Source organism: Rhinoderma darwinii, chromosome 2 (assembly GCF_050947455.1).
Source record: "Rhinoderma darwinii isolate aRhiDar2 chromosome 2, aRhiDar2.hap1, whole genome shotgun sequence".
Lineage (NCBI taxonomy): Eukaryota > Metazoa > Chordata > Amphibia > Anura > Rhinodermatidae > Rhinoderma > Rhinoderma darwinii.
Window position 1 is genome coordinate 411,419,799 of NC_134688.1, and position 21,265 is coordinate 411,441,063.

Sequence of the window (21,265 nt, forward strand, 5' to 3'; positions counted from 1 at the left end):
GGAGTGGCTTAGGAACAATTTTGTGAATGACATTGAGTGGCCCAGCCAGAGCCCCGACCCATACCCAATTGAACATCTCTAGAGAGACCTGAAAAGGTCGGTCCACCAACTATCCCAATCCAACCTGACAGAGCTTGAGAGGATCTGCAAGAATGGCAGAAAATCCCCAAATCCAGGTGTGCAAACTTTGTGGCGTCATACCCAAAAAGACTGGAGGCTGTTATCGCTGCCAAAGGTGCTTCAACTAAGTACTGAGTAAGGGGTCTGAATACTTATGTCAATGCAATATTTTAGTTATTCCTTTTCAATAAATAACTAACATTTTGTTTTCACTTTGTCATTATGGGGTATTAACTGCAGAACGATGGGGAAAAACTATAATTTTTTATTTTATTCAAGCACAAAGCTTCTAAGCTTCATACAAAATGTTAAAAAATGTAAAAAGTCTAAAGGCTTTCCTAATGCATTGTACACCTTAAATGCAGATTTTTTTTCTGCCCCGTGTAACAATAATGGAAGCACATGAGCCAGTAAGAAGGCCATTTATTTTAACATTTTATATTACTGTGCCATGTAAAGTTAAACAACACAATTTCTTTAGCCCCAGTGGCCAAACAAAATTATACGCTTGATAGATATTATTGATTTTGTAAACTTTCGCTATCAACTATATTTAAAAAAACCAGAAAACGTTGTCTAGCCCTCTAATTACATTGGAGTTTAGCAAATTGTCTTGCCGCTGCCTATCACCCAGGTTTCCTATGAATGAATTACATCACATTATAAGACACAGTTAAAGGAACAGTGTCACCACAAAAAAAAATTTCATGTCAGTTTAATGTTAGTGTTTTATTAAAAACGTTTTTATTTATTTGTGTGTCACTTTTTCTTCCCTATGGGGGCTGCCATTTTTTTTTCCATTTCTGTATGTGTCGATTAACGACACATACAGACATGGAATACGGCAGCCAGTCCCATAGGGACTGCGAACGGGTCCCGTCCCATCCACTTCTGTGTACGCCGTCTGTGTGGGAACTGCGCATGCCCCGCTCCCACACAGTCCAATTTGAAATGCGCGCCGTCCGGCGCCATTTTCCTGTAGACCGGAAGTCGCGGCTGGACAGTAAGATTACTACTTCCGGTCGCGGCTTCCGGACTTGTGCACTTGGACCAGCGGCAGCAGACGGAGCGGACGGGCCGGAGGGAGCCGCGGCGGCAGGAGCAGGTAAGAGATTTCTATGTATGTTCGTGTTTGTGTGTGTTTACTACTGTATGTAAACCTACTACACTGTGTGTTAGCTCAAAAAATGGCGACACACAGTGTAGGAGGTTAGACCGTTCAATCCCCTCGTTTATCCCGGCACTAGCCAGGATAAAGGAGGGGGGGGGGATTCTCAGAGCTCACTAGAGCGAGGGCTTTTTTCCCAATTTTGCAGCAAAAAGCAATGTGGTTGCTTTACCACATGCAATGCTGCAATTTTGGGAATAGCTCCATCTAGTGACCAGCAATGGGAAATATTATAAATTAGAATCTAATTTATAATATTTCCTGACTCGTGAAAAAAATAAAAAAAATTTGAACAATGTTTAATCACCTACACACTAAATGTTTAATTAAAAAAAACAAAACATGTTTTGCTGGCAACACATTCCCTTTAATACTAGAGCGGTTTGGTCATACTAATGCACACCCATACATAGTTTTAGGTCCTTTTTTCATTCTCACGTAAGGGCAGCCCAGAAGTCAGTGCACCCTTACTAAACTAAACTAGATGGATGTGGAGGACAAGTAAACTTTGTTCTACTTTTTCAACAAATCGAGTAAAAATAAAATATACTTGACTTTATAGATATTTTCGCATGAAAGATCGACGCTCAGACCAAATAGATCCTTGTTTGATCTGTGCACAGAGGACACTGCACAACATATTTGCATGTGGATTTATCATGGCAATCTGAACTTGGATAGGAGTTTAATGGTTCATGTTAGTCTCCCACCTAGGCTACTGCAACATGCTTCTCTGTGGCTCCCATCTAACATTCTTGCACTTCTCCAATCCATCCACCGCTGCCCAGTTATTCTACCTCTCCCCTCTGCCTGTCCCTTCCCTGGCTACCCATTGCAATAATTTAAAAGTACTAACCATGACATACGAGGCAGTCTACAACCTGTCCCCTCCATACATCTCTGCCCTAATCTTCTGACACCTCCTGCCTCACATGTAATCCTACATTTAATTGGTTTTCCGGGTTTTAAAAATTGATGGCCTATCCTTAGGATACAATGAACAGGCTGATCGCCTGGGTTGCCGAGAGTCGGACCCTAACCGATCAAATATTGATGGCTTATCTTAGGAATAGGACATTAATTTTAAAAACCCGGATAACCCATTTAACCCTGCCACCACTACACTACCAGATGAGCAGCTTCTAGCATCATCTTCTATCTCCTTCCATCATTCACTCGTAGACCAAGTTCATGAAGGCAGGGCCTTTACTCCTGCACCAGTCTGTCACTCAGCAAGCTCATGTTTAACGTAGGTGTTGTTTTTATGGTCTCATGTTATGTATTTAAACTCTTCTGTATTTTATATGTTTGGCATCGGGTGCGCTTTAAACTTTTCACTTGAGCAATGTGATTCTAGTACACCTCAGTGTTGTGATTCCTCTGTAACAGTCTGAGTATAGATCCATCTGTAAGGCTGTTCTATGGACAGGATACCCAAATACTTGAAATATACCGTATCCCATTCACAGAGCTGCCTAAATGGATGATGCGTCCTGCGATAAGTACTTAAAGACAGAACTTTTCAGAGTGTTTGTTAGAGGAGAATCCCTTTAAGTGACTCTTGAAGCCCTGGAGGGCGACATAATTCATTTTCAACTAGAAGCAATTTCACATCTGCCAATGCCTTGACTTTTCTAAGTTGAACAAAGCACAACCTGTATTATTATTTTTTTTCTGCATATGTAAAAATTCTACTGAAAAAGTAGCGCATATTTATTGAGACAACTATAACAACCTTCATAAAGTAAGCCTCCCCCTGAACTGCTCTATCCTCACCATCACATCCTATGGGACCAGGAAGATTAATTGCCATGTGATATCATTAACAAAACGGACTTTTGTTTGTGTTCTGCATTATTTTAAGCAGATCTAAACATATTGCGGACATTTAAGTCACTAATGCATGAGCCATTATTCAAGGTATGTAGTGGTTGTGTTGGGGGGGGGGGGGGACAATCCTTAATTAGCAATTGTCTTTTGTTGTTGTACGAGATTCTATTCCTATGGGTTTGTCTTCTGCTAAGCAGCATGAGGTTAGACATGATGGATGATAGCTCAGAATATAGACGAACAAAGAAGAAAGACCAAGTCCCTGGGGATCACCCACAGCTGTAACTTCAAATGCAGTTTTCCACCTCCAGTTTAATAATGAGAGGACACTAACCAAAATAAAGTACTTTTGTGTGTATCTCCTTCGAGTGTGACATGAACAATAAAGGTCTATGGTAAACAGTTTTAAAAGTAACAACACACAGCTCAAGTCATCTAGTGAGGTTACAGATCACCGCTTCTCAGGGACAAGTCCATTCATTACATGGAAGAACTGTCCATCAATCTCCGCTGATTTCTGCTTATTGCTCCACTGTGAGAGCCAGTCCAGGCAATGTTACTGTATACAGGCAGTCATACATCCCCTCCTGTGAGTCTGACAGCATGCCAGGTATAATGCCTAATCTTTGCTCTGTATATCACCATATATCACACAGTGTACCTGAACAGTGCAGGTCACTTTTAGTTTTTCTGATACATATCCCTTTCTGTTCTGAAATAGCCTCAACAAATAAAGAAGCTTGAAAGTTAGGCTCTGTTCACACTTGCTTTAGTTCTTCTTTGTCAGGATACTCTTTGTTTAATTGCTCTGCTATTTACCCAGTTAAAAAACAAACAAACAAACATATACCTGAAGGAAACCTAACTAACCCATTAAAGGGGTTTTCCGATACTAAAATATATTTTTTTTAAATTTGAGATCCCTGTTAAGGATGGTGTAAGAATGCTTTTTCTCGGATTCATTTTACTCACTGTACGCGCACTGCGCTCAATAAGCTTCCTCTTATCGGCCGTTTCCTTTAAGGCTCATTGCCTATACTAAGGCGCTTTGATAGCAGAAGGTTAGACATGCGTGGTAAACAATGTTTGTGCAGCAACAACGCATGCTCATAGACGGCTGAGAAAGAGGATCCGGTCCACCCTTTCCCTCAGTGTATAGTGACATCAGGAATGACATGCCCGTACATTGAGCCGGCCGGAAAAGGGAAGTAATAGCTCAAGTACGGGGCAGCGCCGGAAGTTCTGATTTTAGTTGCGGAGACACATCACGTGACCGGCTTTGGAACAGGGTGTTAGAACCAATAATGCAAACGCAAGTATATTACAAACTGCATTCATTTTACATGTTCTGTTAAATAGGATTGAGTAAATTGGTTCTGGAAAACCCCTTTAAGGAAAAATAAAAAGAAGAAAAAACAGATCTTAAATGATCCATCATATTCATTGTCGATCCAGTAAAAACAGAAGCCATGACATTAGTGTTAACAGAGCCTAAAAGGAAAGTGATGCTTAATATTCTTAAGTGGTTGTCCGATCAATAAAACTCCTTTCTTAAAGTCAAACCCGCTGTCACTGGCCCATCAAATGGAATGAGATGGAAAAGGAGTCGCCCTGATGTCATTAATTTAATATGGTATTCTTTCTACTTGTCTTGAATGATTGGATATAACAGTTGAAGGTATTTTTGGAAACAGTTGGCACAGTTACATATATTTAAATCATTTTAATTTTATTGGGTGAGAAATTGGGAGACATAAAGATATAAAAACCGGATGGGCATGCAGGCATCTAACTAAAGATTCCTGGCTGTGTCATTATATATATATATATATATATATATATATATATATATATATATATATATATATATATATATATATATATATATATTACACATACAGTGAAGGAAATAAGTATTTGATCCCTTGCTGATTTTGTAAGTTTGCCCACTGTCAAAGACATGAACAGTCTAGAATTTTTAGGCTAGGTTAATTTTACCAGTGAGAGATAGATTATATTTAAAAAAAAACAGAAAATCACATTGTCAAAATTATATATATGTATTTGCATTGTGCACAGAGAAATAAGTATTTGATCCCTTTGGCAAACAAGACTTAATACTTGGTGGCAAAACCCTTGTTGGCAAGCACAGCAGTCAGACATTTTTTGTAGTTGATGATGAGGTTTGCACACATGTTAGATGGAATTTTGGCCCACTCCTCTTTGCAGATCATCTGTAAATCATTAAGATTTCGAGGCTGTCGCTTGGCAACTCGGATCTTCAGCTCCCTCCATAAGTTTTCGATGGGATTAAGGTCTGGAGACTGGCTAGACTACTCCATGACCTTAATGTGCTTCTTTTTGAGCCACTCCTTTGTTGCCTTGGCTGTATGTTTCGGGTCATTGTCGTGCTGGAAGACCCAGCCAAGAGCCATTTTATTTCCTGGTGGAGGGAAGGAGGTTGCCACTCAGGATTTGACGGTACATGGCTCCATCCATTCTACCATTGATGCGGTGAAGTAGTCCTGTGCCCTTAGCAGAGAAACACCCCCAAAACATAATGTTTCCACCTCCATGCTTGACAGTGGGGACGGTGTTCTTTGGGTCATAGGCAGCATTTCTCTTCCTCCAAACACGGCGAGTTGAGTTTTTTTTTAATAAATTCTTTTATTTTCATTTTGTTATTTTATATCACAAACGTTCAAAGTATACACAACATAATGCGAAAATGACAGTGCAAAACATTCAACGGATCACAGGTCAGTTATCGGCCTCACATAAGTACATGGGGTCACCTGAGAGTACCATGTCGCTGAAAACAATTGTTTAGGGAATCTCCGATATGCACCCTGAACCCGCAGCCGTGCATGTTATTCCATAAGCGAGCATGAGAGCATTAAAAAGAGGGGAGAGAAGCAGAGACAGTAAGATGGAGAAGAAAAATAGTGACAGAGGGGAAGGGGAGGGGAAAGAGAAGACGAAAAAGAGAAAGAAGAAAAAGAACGAATGTATTCAGAGCAAGCTCTCTAAAGTCGGAGTACAATACCTCTCCACTACTCAACGAGAGCGGTGTCGCCCGCAGAAAGCCTTCAAACACGACACAGCTACATTGAACCCTAAAAGGGAACGAGGATTGACCGGAGTGTGGTAACAGCGTGTCAACAATTAAAGTATCAACTCGAAAATTCAATTAACTAAAGTGCTTTGAAGCCCCGGACTCACCCTATTAACAGTTAACATTCCCAGTATCCACCTTCCCCTACGTAATGACACAGATTAGGTAGGTGAGACAATTAGTGCAATTGAACTATTTAAAACATCCCCCAACCGGTGTAGACCTGCCCGCCCCCCAGCAGCTCAACTTGCTATATGGTAGTTCCAGCAATGCGTTCCTGACAATCCTTCAGGAACCCTATGGGAAAAAGAGAGAAGGAAAAGGCGAAGAGCAGCACAGGAAAATGGCCAAATAAACGGCGTCAGTGAACATTCAATCCCTCCGCGGCGAGCGTCGTCCAGGAGGGTTGGAGGTCAACGGGCCCTGACCCTCGGTCTCTGCGTGGAGGTCGACGTTCCGAGATTCGGAGGTCGGGTGGCTCTGCTCCAGGTTGGATCGGCTGACGGGACCCATAATCCGGATACGGGCCTCCTCTGGGAGCGAATGGTGTCGGCGGTTCGGTCCAGTCTGGTAACCGCACTGGTGAGGTCTCCAAGAATTGGAATGCTTCCTCCAAATCGTCAGGGGAGCGGACTGCAAATGACATTCCCTGCTTGCAGAGGATGATGTGGAAAGGGTGTCCCCACCTGTATGTTGCGCCTGCTGCCTTTGTTGCCTCCAGTAATGGGCGGACAATTCTGTGCATGGAAAGTGTCAATCTGGATACATCTGGCAGGACGGTGATGTCGGTACCATTGTAAGGGACAGCCCCCTTTTCCCAGGCTCTTCGGGCAATCTCCTCTTTCTGCTTGTAGAAATGCACTCAACATATAACATCTCTGGGTCGGTTGCCGTCTCCATTCCTGGGACCTGCCAGTCTGTGAACCCTGTCTATCTCTATGGGCATATGCCATGGGCGCTCCAGGAGCTTGTTGAAAATGTGGGTCACAGCATCGTAAAGTCCATCGGGGGGGTACAGACTCTGACAATCCCCTCAGTTTCAAGTTGTTACGCCGCCCCCTGTTCTCGACATCATCCAAGTGTAGGGAGAGGTCTCGGAGTTGCGTAGCTTGGGTAGCCAAGTACTGGGAAAGGACCGATATGTCCAGGGAGTCGACGGAGTGCTGGCGCTCTAAAGTGTCTACTCTCACAGCCAGGGCACGTACTTCTTGTGTGACCTCACCGATGGCCCTGTCGTGTTTCTCCTCTAGTCGTGCGAGGCGGAGGTCCAAGTCAGTTTTAGTGGGCAATACCTTGACAATCTCCCAAAGTTCTGCCAGGGTCCGTTCCATGGAGAGCGGGGGGCCCGAGGACAGGGCTGCGTGGTGATCCCCTGTGTGCACTGGCAGGATGGGGGTCTCCCGGAAAATGACCGGCAGCCCCTGGCTCTGCTGGCTGTCTGGCACGGTTGACGGCCTCTGAGGCGGTTGTGGTAGTGGTGCCTCGAGTATCCTGCCTGTCGGTGCCGTGTTGGGGGCCCCATGTCCGGTAACATGCTGGTGAGGAACATGAAGGAGGGGGATTGCCTATGTCTGGGCCGGTGGAGGTGGCCCTGTGCTTCCTGCCCCACACTGACCTCTGTCTCCGGCTGCATCTCTCCTCCAGGGCCTCTGGTGCAGGCGTCGTGCTGTTGCTGGCCGGAGGGGGAGGAAGGCGGGGTGTGTCCCCGCGGCGACGGAGAAGGCTGGTTGCGGCCTACTGGAGGGGACGAGGGGGGCCGCTGTGGGGTGCCTTCTTGCGCAGACCGGAGGAACCGGCCGATGGTCGGAGTGCCCGATGTGTCCGGGAGGTGCCGACGGTGTTTCCCTCTTGTCATGCTGGTTCAGGCGGCTGGTGAGTTAGCCCTATCGGGCGATATTCGGCGGGGTGAGTCCGGAGCTGCGGTCGCACGCGTCCTAACACCGCCATGCCTAAGCCACGCCCCCCACGGCGAGTTGAGTTAATGCCAAAGAGCTCAATTTTAGTCTCATCTGACCACAGCACCTTCTCCCAATCACTCTCAGAATCATCCAGATGTTCATTTGCAAACTTCAGACGGGCCTGTACATGTGCCTTCTTGAGAAGGGGGACCTTGCGGGCACTGCAGGATTTTAATCCATTACGGCGTAATGTGTTACCAATGGTTTTCTTGGTGACTGTGGTCCCAGCTGCCTTGAGATCATTAACAAGTTCCCCCCATGTAGTTTTCGGCTGAGCTCTCACCTTCCTCAGGATCAAGGATACCCCACGAGGTGAGATTTTGCATGCAGCCCCAGATCGATGTTGATTGACAGTCATTTTGTATGTCATCCATTTTCTTACTATTGCACCAACAGTTGTCTCCTTCTCACCCAGCGTCTTACTTATGGTTTTGTAGACCATTCCAGCCTTGTGCAGGTCTATGATCTTGTCCCTGACATCCTTAGAAAGATCTTTGGTCTTGGCCATGTTGTAGAGGTTAGAGTCAGACTGATTAATTGAGTCTGTGGACAGGAGTCTTTTATACAGGTGACCATTTAAGACAGCTGTCTTTAATGCAGGCACCAAGTTGATTTGGAGCGTGTAACTGGTCTGGAGGAGGCTGAACTCTTAATGGTTGGTAGGGGATCAAATACTTATTTCTCAGTGCACAATGCAAATAAATATATATAATTTTGACTATGTGATTTTCTGGTTTTTTTAAATGTATTAATACTAATTCATTGTGTTGTTTGCAGTTTCCTGTCAGATTATTGTTTCAACGCAGGTATAAAAATGTTTCAATTTGATTGGTTGCATTTCGTACGATTGCTAGGTTTCCAATGCATCCATTTCCCCCCAAAAAATGCATTGATATAATAGAAACTGTACACATTGCAGAAAGTATAGATGAGACTGGCAATTGATTGTTGTTCGTGTGATTTGATCCACATTGTTTGTTCTTTTACACAAAGTAACAGTAATATATCTATATTTATCTGTTCGAAAACAGAATTAATACAGATAAAACATTTAAACGGGTATTCAAGCTTACAGCATTTTTCACCTATCCACTGGATAGGTGATAAATGCTAGACCGGTAGGGCTTGGCTGTTTCCGTCAGCCTATAGATTTTGAATGGACCGGCACCGCGCATGCCCAGCCTCTGCTCCATTCAAACTCCTCCTAACTGCCATCTTGCAGGTGGGGGGAATCGGGGGACCCTGGTGATCGGTGGAGGACCCAGCATTCAAACCCCTACCGATCTAACATTTATCCCCTATCCATTGGAGAGTTGAAAAATGTTATAAACTGGAATACCTATACGCGCATGTTACATGATCATAATTTTTACACACAAATATACAGGCAGAACACCTTCACGTGACTTCACTTTTTTATGTGCTCCTGAATTATGACTAAATCCTATGCCCGGTCTTCTTGTCTGTTATGTTTTCCATCAGATCTTTTATATCATCTGGGCAAAGCATGGAGTTTTCATGTTTAGATCTCCCATACTCCATAACATGTTTCCTATAAAAATGGCACTAGCGTGTGTATGGAAGTGTGAGAATGTCTGAGCCGGGGAATTAGAAGGTAAACGTAACTATGTACATACATATACAAGCTTCTAATTTCCAGTGCGCAGGGCTGACCCGAGTTACATGTAAGGGCAAAAGAGCTATTAAAAAAATCTTAAAAATAGATCTTGAACAAATATACAGAATACAACCTTGTGGTAAGTAACGGCTTTGGTAAAAGCGGCAACCAATGACGTGCCAAATCAATTCATTAATATTCTCGAAGGTATAATGTTCCATTATTTATGCTTTATTTCTAAATATTGAATAATATGCCTAAGAGCTAATATAAACGACTTTGAAATCTCCTAACTTTAAAGTTGCCAAAAACTTTAAAAGAAATTACTGTTTAGATTTAGGAAAATTACTCTTCAGCACATTGGAATGAATGTGACAAAAACACCACAAATCCCCTTAACAAGCTTAGCCCCGAGTGTCAAATATCTTAGATCATGTTCAGACCAAGAGTAACTATAAAGTACCTGAACTTGGACATCCTTCGATTACAGAATCCTGCTGAGTTGCTGTAGATTGCAGGGCTATAAATGGAAATAAAAGGTGGATCAGCAGAGGATGTGGCAAAGACATCAACCCTGTAAGAATCTCTTTACATCAGCGCTTTATTTGCCACAGGGCACTAAAACACATGGTACTCAGTGCCCGCCAACAGCAGAACAAATCTCACTTCCCACACAACTGGAGGAGCACAAGTGCTCAACACTACACTATCCCCTGTCAGGTCTGTCTCAGAGAATTATCCAAGGTCACATTATGACTACACTGCAGTCTAAAACCTTTAACAATATAACAGAAGATAAAGCAGGTAGTGTACGCTCACTGCTCAGCACACAAGATGTTTATATATTTATAGTACCTTGTCCTTGCTGCTGTCCTTGGGACTGCAGGACGCTCTGCCCCAGTTCACCGTTCAGCCAGAGCTGCATTCTAATAAATGGCTCCCGGCCCTTCTGGGTCAACTTGCTCCAAGGTTTCGGCCTGGACAGCATGTCGCTGACGCTGCCCTGTGACAAGCCCAGCACCTGAAATTTCAATCCATATGTTCAATCAAATGATATTTACTTATAATGATGACATTCTACAGGGGAACACCAGAAAATAATACCTTCTTAATATATCCTGACACTCATTCATTCTGAGATAGATAGAATAGATAGATAGATAGAATAGAATAGAATAGAATAGGATAGATAGATAGATAGATAGATAGATAGATAGATAGATAGAATAGATAGATAAATAGATTAGATAGATAGAATAGATAGATAGAATAGATAGATAAATAGATTAGATAGATAGAATAGATAGATAGAATAGATAGATAAATAGATAGATACGAGATAGATGGATACGAGATAGATAGATAGATAGATAGATAGATAGATAGATAGATAGATAGATACTAGATAGATAGATACTAGATAGATAGATACTAGATAGATAGATACTAGATAGATAGGAGATAGATAGATAGATAGATAGATAGATAGATAGATAGATAGATAGAATAGATAGATAAATAGATAGATACGAGATAGATAGACATGAGATAGATAGATAGATAGATAGATAGAGATAGATAGATAGATAGATACGAGATAGATAGATATGAGATAGATAGATAGATAGATAGATAGATAGATAGATAGATAGATAGATAGATAGATAGATAGATAGATAGATAGATAGAATAGATAGATAAATAGATAGATACGAGATAGATAGACATGAGATAGATAGATAGATAGATAGATAGATAGATAGATAGATAGAGATAGATAGATAGATAGATACGAGATAGATAGATATGAGATAGATAGATAGATAGATAGATAGATAGATTTCAAGAAAAATTTTACATCTCTTGCAATTCAGTATTTTAAACATGTTGACTTTAATCCCGAGTAGAGATGAGCTTCTTAGTGCAAACACTCTTCAAGGTCATGCAGGGACAAGTAAGAAACATAGAAGGCAATTGTCCTGGTAATAGCATCTCTAATACAGGATATATTCTGCAATCAAACTTATGACTTAGGAAACACCTCATGTGACAGGATGACAAGCATTAAAATATAACATATAATGTTGTAAAGAATATCTAAAATGCCACATATTCATACATGTGTGGATATGGAGAGTGCTTAAAGAGACTCTGTCACCACATTATAAGTGCCCGGTCTCCTATTTAAGGAGATCGGCGCTGTAATGTAGGTGACAGTAATGCTTTTTATTTAAAAAAAACGATCTATTTTCACAAAGTTAGGAGCGATTTTGGTTTATGCTAATGAGTTTCTTAATGCCCAAGTGGGCGTATTTTTACTTTCGACCAAGTGGGCGTTGTACAGAGGAGTGCATGACGCTAACCTATCAGCATCATGCACTCCTCTCCATTCATTTACACTGCACTAGCGATATAGTTATATCACTATGTGCAGCCACATAAACACACCCTAACATTACTACAGTGTCCTGATAATGAATACACATGACCATCCAGCCTGGACGTCATGTGTACTCAGAATCCTGACACTTCAGAATCTTTTCTGTGAGATTTACAGCAACGGATACGAAATCTCGTTTACCTCGTAATCTCGCGAGATTTCGTATCCGTTGCTGGAATCTCACAGAAAAGATTCAGAAGTATCAGGATTCTGAATACACGACGTCCAGGCTGGATAGTAAAACACGCCCAGTTGTCCATTGAGAAACTCATTAGCATAAAGCTAATATAGGTCGTAACTCCGTCAAAAATGATCGTTTTTCTAAATAAAAAACACTGCTGTGATCAACATTACAGCGCCAATCACATCATGTACAACATAGGCCACTTATACTGTGGTGACAGAGCCTCTTTAATATTGTTTCCCAAAACAAAAACAAAAATAAAAAAGTGTGTTAAAATTTCTGCTCCAAACCTCACTGATCAAACTAGGATGTTGTAATATTTCGCTTGTGTTTATTATTTTGCAACCACAAAATAAAAAAGTCATCATTCATATGTTCAGAGCCCTGGAATTAATGGCGCTTTAAAATGAATAATAATATTCAGTTCAGGAGTGTTTAACCAGTTCCGGACTGCCCGTAGACTAGAAATATCCAGGAGGTCTGCACTTACTTTAGTCTGTTTGCCACTCCCTAGCGGCATTTAGCTCCATGATACAGATGTCTCTAGAGGAGTGATCACATTACCTGAGCGATCACATTTCTCCTCAAAGCGGCACTTATGTGCCGACGGTAAAGAGATCCGTAATGCAGGTGTCTCTAAACAGCTGTACCAGGGAGCTTTCATCCTGAGACCACTCAGTGGGGTCTCCAGTCATGTGATCACATTGCTCCTCCCAGCAGTGCTTGCACACCGCCTGTAAATAGCTCAGTGATACAGCTGTCTATAGACAATCAATGTGGTCTCCGGTCATGTGATCGCTGTGATAGTCTGTCACAGTGATCACAGAAAAGTTTGTTAGTAACTAACAAACTTCTCCATTAGTTGTATCTTCTCCCTCTCAGGCTGCCAGAGAGGGAGAAGAGTAATGTAATGCAAAAAACAAACACATTTTTTTTTTTCAATAATAAATGTGACATGGGTAACCCGCTATGTCCCGTAGCCTACACTGCAAGTAATAAAAGTCAATGTGGTTGTGTCGCAACACGCAAGTTACCGTGACGTGACAGTTTTAAGAAATCCAAACTGTCGTGACGCGGTTACTTGCAGTGTAGGCTACAGGACATAGGTCGCAAAGCCAAGGATCGCTATGACGTGCCCAAAGTCACTCTGTAGCCCCAGTCTCAGGGTGACGTTACATGTGGTGGATTCGCTGCAGATTTTACCTGCGGATTTGCAGGGAAAGCAACCCTCGTATCAGTGCTGCGGCCCCTGCAAATCAGAGGGGTTGCCAGGAGTCGGACCCCGACTGGATCAGATATTTATGGCCTATCCGGAGGATAGGTCTTTAATTTTTTGGGACTGGACAACACTTTTACCTGTGCTATGGCATTTCACAACATTTGTAATGGTGTCAGCAAACCAGATTTGGAAAATTTTCTCTCCAAAAGCCAGTATGCGCACCATTCATTGTAAGCGTCGTCTTGCGCCCAGCGTGTAAGGAATGCACACAAATTTGGTATAGCTGAAGTCGGCAGAAGTTGCCTGGTGTGTATACCGAGAAGCATGCACCAGATGTAAAAAAAATCACCTAAATATCATATTTCCATCCGTATTTAAAAAAAAACAAAAGTTAAATATATCTGTTCTTTTTTTACACAATATTTTAGCTCAATAGGTTCTCAGAAAAACAAGGCCAAATACATGTAGGTTAGAAGAACAATAGAACAACAATTTGCTTTTAAATTGGCACATAGCTAAAACCTGAAAATGGGCCTGGTTAGGAAGAGGGGGTACAGCTTCTGGTCAGGAAGTGGTTAAAATAAAACATGACAAAAGAAGGTGCAATAAACATACATACTGGACATATTGGATTTGACAGAGCATGCTCTAGCAGGTAGTAATATATATTTGCAGTTCCCAGATCTGTCCAGAATATAGTGAATAGTATTATTGCCATATGCCTTGTAACATATTTAGCATTCCTTAGCTAACCCCCACCTGAAAGTCATTTGTACTAACAGAGGAACAAGCCAAAAACTGCTAAGTACAGAGACATTAACTTCTTTCTTTACTGATTGATGCATTTTGAACATATACATTTTGCATAATATTCACCGATTGCCACTGCGACAGACAGGGGGCGCCAGCATGCATTCTCTGAAACAGTCATAGACAATGTTATGTAGGCGTCTGTGCGCTTAAAAAAAAAAAACCCAAAAAAACTATATTCACTAAAAGAAAGCATCTTTCAGCAATTTTTAGTCTGGCCATGTTTTCCTGTGCCAACCGTAACATTTATTTATCGTATCTGTGTCAAGTACACGTTTTGACAGTCCAGGAACAACATCTAACGTCTGCCAAAATGGTCTGTGAGCGGATAAATTGTATGATTTATTAGCGTGTGCCCAAATCAAGACAAATCAAGCAATGACTATATCTTGAACAGCTTATGAGCTATGCCAAGGTTTTCTTTGGAAAGCTTTGCAGGTAATAAATAGAACATTGTAATCATTAAGGTAAGTGAAAATAATGCACATGATGGTTACCTTTTCACCGAATATCCTTTGGCAAATTCCATTTTTTGCAAGCTTCTCTTTGACTTGACGTGTTAGCTCAATAGTGTCCACCTCCTGGTACATGTAGACCTCGTACTGCTCTGGAGTTAGCGGAGGGACAGATGGTTTGATAGGCTTGGCTATAGAGACTGCAGGAGAAGATGGCAGTGGACTGTTTTGTGGCGTCTCGCTACGACTGGCTCCGGTCATGCTAATTTCCGAGCTTTGAGAGTAGGGAGATTCAGCATTTGGCCACTCTTTCCAATAATCTGAAGAAGAGGAGGGTCCTTGGAGTTGGTTCCGTTCTGATCTATTCTGATTGATAAGTTTTTCCTTTGTGCAGTTGATTTCCTCTGTTTTTGTGTCTTCAGCCGAGGCGCTGCTTCTCCGGTCATGTTGAACAGTGCTCCACCAATGGTCTTTCCAAACATTACCTCTTCCCAACTCATTTTTTACATGCCTTAGTATGCTCGGTGTTGATTCGGAAATGCCATGAATATCTAACACTGATGTCTCCTGTGGCTCTTTTTTTACACTGGAAAGGTTTTGTAAGGTAGAGATACCAGAGTCTAAGACAGGCATATGTTTCTTCAGGGACATGGTTAAAGGAGAGTAAGAAGACAGCGAAGAGACAGCAGTGGTGGAAATAATTTTTGGAGAGAGAATGGCAAGGTCAGCTTGGGATAAAGATGCCGTTTTTAAGGCAGGTTCAAAAGCAGCCTGCTGGGCCTCCATCTCTCGCCGTGCTTGTTGTAGAATGGACCGAATAGTGTCATCAGAATTACCACTGTTGGATGCTGAAGGGGGCTGAGCCGGCTCAACTGCAAAAGTAAAGTTCAAAAACAAAAGTAAGAATAAAAATCTATTTGTTTTTCACTTAAAGACAAGTTATTATTGAACTTTCGCCAAATTTTGTTAGGAGAGGTAATTTAGTGCATATGCTAGTTATATGTTGATGAGAATTTTCCCTTAAAAGCGCTTTCCGAGTTATTTCAAAAATTGGGCAAGGTAGGAGGGATAAAAAAAAAAAAAAAAAAAGAAGAGCCATTACTCACCTCAAAGATCCCCGCCGTTCCAGCGCCACCGCTCTGTTCCCCACCGCCGCTGTTTATTGACATGCCCATATACCCACACGATCACTGCAGACAAGCACTGGCCTCAGCAATCCTGTGCCGTATACCCACCGAGACCAGTGATTGGCTACAGCGATCATGCGGGTAAAGAAAGCACATCATCGCTGCAGCTATGTCAATACACAGCAGCGGCGAGGACCGGAAGTGGCAGCGCCGGAATGACAGGGATCTGTGAGGTGAGCAATGGTTCTTTTTTTTTTTTCATCCCTCCTACCGTGGCCAAATTTTGTAATAACTAGGAAAACCCCTTTAATTAACTTAATGTCGTTTTTAGGTCAATAATTGCTAATTTCTTAGCTTTTCCTCAAAATCCCCTGAATTAAATGATAAAATTCTGACTGCCTGCAGCCACCCACTAGGGGAAGCTTAAGAGAGTTCGATGCCTCAACTGTATCCAAGTAAACAGCCATAATGCTACCATAGTCTATGTCTATTCAGGCGATTTGGAATAAATACTATAAAGATATATTCAGAAATTAAATCAACACAGAAATGGGAACCGATTTAGATTAAAAAAAGTGGTGTTAAAGGCTGGTCATTCACTTTAAGCAAGTTAAAAATAATAGTTGCACAAATAAGGAGCTAGAAATTAATACTTATATAATTCTAGGGTTACATTGAAAAATAACAAGAATGAAAAGTTTAGACTTTTTCGTTAGGATTGCCACTTCTGACTAAGTGTGCGATGTAAACCGTTGGTTTACTTTGGCAATTCAATGAAAAGAAGCAAAAGTGGAAAATCCCTTTAAGCTTATCCTATGCACATCACTTCCCTCAGGTTTCTGTTAAAGACCATTCATGTAATGTGCCAATTTTAGAAAATAAAAAAAGCTGACTTACCAGTCTTCAGCACCTGCAGCTCTCTTTTGGCTTGCTCTAGAATAGACTTAATGGCTTCATCTGAGCCGGTCTCTGAGGTTCTGATCCGTGTAGTTATATTTCCTAGAGTGACAATATTAGCAAAACAACACATCATTTAGGTAATGCACATAAACCACGGCAGTGCAGTTTCTCTTTTTAGACACATAATCACTTTATACATCCCACTTCCAATAATAGAATATGAGAATCCAAAAAGAGAAAACTAGGTCAGCAAGGTCAAAGTAACTTAGAGGCCCAGAAGTGTCAGTGAACGGCCCGGTTTTTACTGGCATGTGGGTGCCTTATCAGTTATGCATAATTGACTATCCTAGGACTCCACTACATCTATCGGGCTATTGAGTGACTATATACAGGATTATGTGACAAAAAATAGTATTATAAGTGACAGCCAGCACGGTTTTACTAAGGACAGAAGTTGTCAAACTAATCTGATATGTTTTTATGAAGAGGTGAACAGAAGTCTAGACAGAGGGGCCGCTGTGGATATAGTGGTTTTGGACTTTGCAAAGGCATTTGACACTGTCCCCCATAGACGCCTAATGAGTAAATTAGGGACTAAAGGTTTAGAAAATATAGTTTGTAATTGGATTGAGAATTGGCTCAAGGACCGTATCCAGAGGGTTGTGGTCAATGATTCCTTCTCTGAATGGTCACCGGTTATAAGTGGTGTACCCCAGGGTTCAGTGCTGGGACCACTATTATTCAACTTATTTATTAATGATATAGAGGATGGAATTAATAGCACTATTTCTATTTTTGCAGATGACACCAAGCTATGCAATATAGTTCAGTCTATGGAAGATGTTCGTGAATTGCAAGCAGATTTAAACAAACTAAGTGTTTGGGCATCCAGTTGGCAAAAGAAGTCTAATGTAGATAAATGTAAAGTTATACATCTGGGTACGAACAACTTGCATGCATCATATGTCCTAGGGGAGCTACACTGGGGGAGTCACTTGTTGAGAAGGATCTGGGTGTACTTGTAAATCATAAGCTAAATAACAGCATGCAATGTCAATCAGCTGCTTCAAAGGCCAGCAAAATATTGTCGTGTATTAAAAGAGGCATGGACTCGCGGGACAGGGATGTAATATTGCCACTTTACAAAGCATTAGTGAGGCCTCATCTAGAATATGCAGTTCAGTTCTGGGCTCCAGTTCATAGAAAGGATGCCCTGGAGTTGGAAAATATACAAAGAAGAGCAACGAAGCTAATTAGGGGCATGGAGAATCTAAGTTATGAGGAAAGATTAAAAGAATTAAACCTATTTAGCCTTGAAAAAAGACGACTAAGGGGGGACATGATTAATTTATATAAATATATTAATGGCACATACAAAAAATATGGTGAAATCTTGTTCCATGTAAAACCCCCTCAAAAAACAAGGGGGCACTCCCTCCGTCTGGAGAAAAAAAGGTTCAACCTGCAGAGGCGACAAGCCTTCTTTACTGTGAGAACTGTGAATCTATGGAATAGCCTACCGCAGGAGCTGGTCACAGCAGGGACAGTAGATGGCTTTAAAAAAGGGTTAGATAATTTCCTAGAACAAAAAAGTATAAGCTCCTATGTGTAGAAATTTTTCCCTTCCCTTTTCCCGTCCCTTGGTTGAACTTGATGGACATGTGTCTTTTTTCAGCCGTACTAACTATGTAACTATCTCCCATGATGCTCCGCTGAAGATCCTATGGACATGCACACTTGCAGCGAACGTGTAATGAATTACCACTAAATGTTGTCCTTGTGTAAGATCACCCCTCACTTTCCATCACGCGCAGCACAGCAATACTTTATACAATGTAAACTGTATGCTAATCACGCTGCCATCATTTTATAAGGGAGCTGTCAATCAAGCCGAGTCGATTAGAGCCTAAGTGCCTTTTCTCTCTCCAAACTGAAGTTTGTTGGAAACAGGATATTGAACACATCAACAAATGCAGGATATTTGGCCAGACTGTAAAAATAGTTTGCCAAGTTTCGATCAAGTAAAAACTATTTTTAGCATTGACTGGTTTAAACTCTGCTGGAAATGCTAATGAGTTGTAATCGTATATCTTCCTGGCAATGCCGCGCCAAGGTGCAACACTAATCATGTGGTTTATACAGACAGTTGACATGCATAGGAGTCAATGCATCATGTAACTTGTAGTACTGATAGAGCGGACTCACAGAAACATAAGAGCTCTTACAGTACGTGTGAGGACAGGCTCATTTTAGGTAGTTCCAACAATCTACTTCTGTGTTACGGTAGTCGTGCCAGCACTTCTGTTGCTGTGCTAGTGTCGGGCAAGCAAGTAAGTGGCCGAGTACTTTTAATGACTTTGTTTAAGTTAGGGAAACACATCCATCATGACTCGGGTTACTATTACTGTTGTACGGTGGCACCTGGGTTTAAAAGGGATATTCCCATCGGATAATGTTATGGCAAATCATTAGGATTTACCATTACATTCTAATATCGGTGGCAGCCTGACCACTGGGACCCCTGCCAATCATGTGCAATTACCTAATATATACGGATTAGTCACATTTCCACTTCAGCAAAGAGCGATCCAAACCTTGAGCAGAATTTCTTTTGTTTTTCGGCAGTCCTCAAACAAGCTATAGACTGTATTAGTCTCCATTGCAAAGGTTATGGGCCCCCTATTATTCACTATAGCCATGATACCCTTGGATTGGGATAATAAACTGCATTTGGGTAGGACTTCTCACTTGAATTGACTTTTTTTTTTTGCGGGCCCTGCACTTGGACTTTATGGAGTGCTGTAGCTGACCGAGGGTCTGTTGATCCCCTCTAACACTGCGCTATTGCCTGACAAATGACAATCTATTGTACGTCAATAGGCTCAAAGGGTAAATGTAAAGACTTGTACGCCTTTGTACTCCTATTTTATTTAATTTTTTAAACTAAAACAAAGTTTTAAGTCATTTTAAGCAATTTGTAAATTGATTTTAATTAAATTTTATTTTAACTTTTTAAGAAACCGCTTCTATGTATCATGTATACATAGAAGCTGTATCCTGCCATCAAACCCGATTCCATCAGGTCAGCTGCACTGACTGCTCTGGTGAAGGCTGGTCCTGCATGTCTCTGACCCACAGGATGCAGCTAATAACAATCACATCTAAGTTCAAGAACTTCGATGTGATCGTAATTAGATGAATCCTGGGTGTCTGACCAGCTTTCAGTCGAGCCGTCAGCCCAACCGACGTGACAGAATTGGTTTTAATGGCAGGATACAGCTTCTATGCATAAGGGATATATAGAAGTTGTTTCTTAAGAAGTAAAACAATTTTTTTAAATATAAAAGTCAATTAAAAAGTAGCTTAAAATCACCTAGAACTTTGTTTTAGATAAAAAAAACAAAAACATTTTTGAGTTCAAAGGTGTACACAGCCTTTAAATTTTCTGCAGCTGCCCATCTCTGTGTATGGAGAAAATACAGTTCTTGAATATTTCCACTGGTATACCAGGAGTGATACAGAGACTACGCTGTATGGACATGTTTTTATAAATTTAAGACCATACCGCACCATCTGTTTGTACACTGTGTCAGGACAGAGGATCCATAGGTTCGCTATAGTTATGTGTATGGGTAAGCAGAAGCAAACATGTCCACACAGTGCTGTCAGTTTTCTGTTGTAATTTCTAGATATTCCGCCAAACGAGAGCAGTAGGGGTAAAAATAAATATGTGAATGATATAAAACATTGGCCAAAAGGTCTGATACTACAGCGGATATCTGACCATAGGTCGAGAGCGCAAACATCTTAATAAATCTTTAGCTAAACATGTTCCATTTTATGTGATCTATAAGCTCATTTTGCGTTTTTACCTTTAATGGGCACATTATCAGAGCAGTGTAAGCAGATAACATTTACACAAGCAGTTTAGCTACGAGCAGAATGCTGACAAATACATATTTAAATTACAGCTTATTGTTGCTTTCACATATTCCTTAATGTTACTGTATTGTCAGCATATTAACTGAATCTAAAAAGCGAGCGTCTGCATAGGGCAGTGCTATGACAAGCAGCCGGAAAAAGGAATTCTAGACTTTGCAGGATCTTTGAACGTTCAAGGTAATGCTGGGCTTGTGGGGAACATCCCTTACTACGCAGTGATTTTATAGCCAGACTACAGAACGCACCCGCAGCCAACATTTCTGCCACTACCGTTCATGAGTACTACCCGTCCAGAACTGCACAACATCCACATTGTCCCCAACCATGTTTGTATATAAAATAGTGTTGGGTCTATACCAAGGGCCCTTCTACATCTACC

General features: G+C 41.4%; 1 protein-coding gene across 3 annotated transcripts in view; it reads right to left on the reverse strand.

Annotated features, from left to right (window-relative positions):
* CUX1 (cut like homeobox 1) overlaps positions 1-21,265 on the reverse strand; it is a 356,348-nt gene that overhangs the window by 103,584 nt on the left and 231,499 nt on the right. For 2 of the 3 annotated variants that reach the window (XM_075854199.1, XM_075854198.1), the window contains 4 exons: positions 16,942-17,043; positions 14,960-15,789; positions 10,665-10,830; positions 10,273-10,329 (listed from right to left, as the gene is read on the reverse strand). The exons of the other annotated variant lie outside the window; for it this stretch is intronic. In XM_075854199.1, the coding sequence (XP_075710314.1) occupies positions 10,273-10,329; positions 10,665-10,830; positions 14,960-15,789; positions 16,942-17,043 (1,155 nt within the window). The remainder of the gene's footprint in view (positions 1-10,272; positions 10,330-10,664; positions 10,831-14,959; positions 15,790-16,941; positions 17,044-21,265) is intronic. 3 annotated transcript variants of the gene reach the window in all.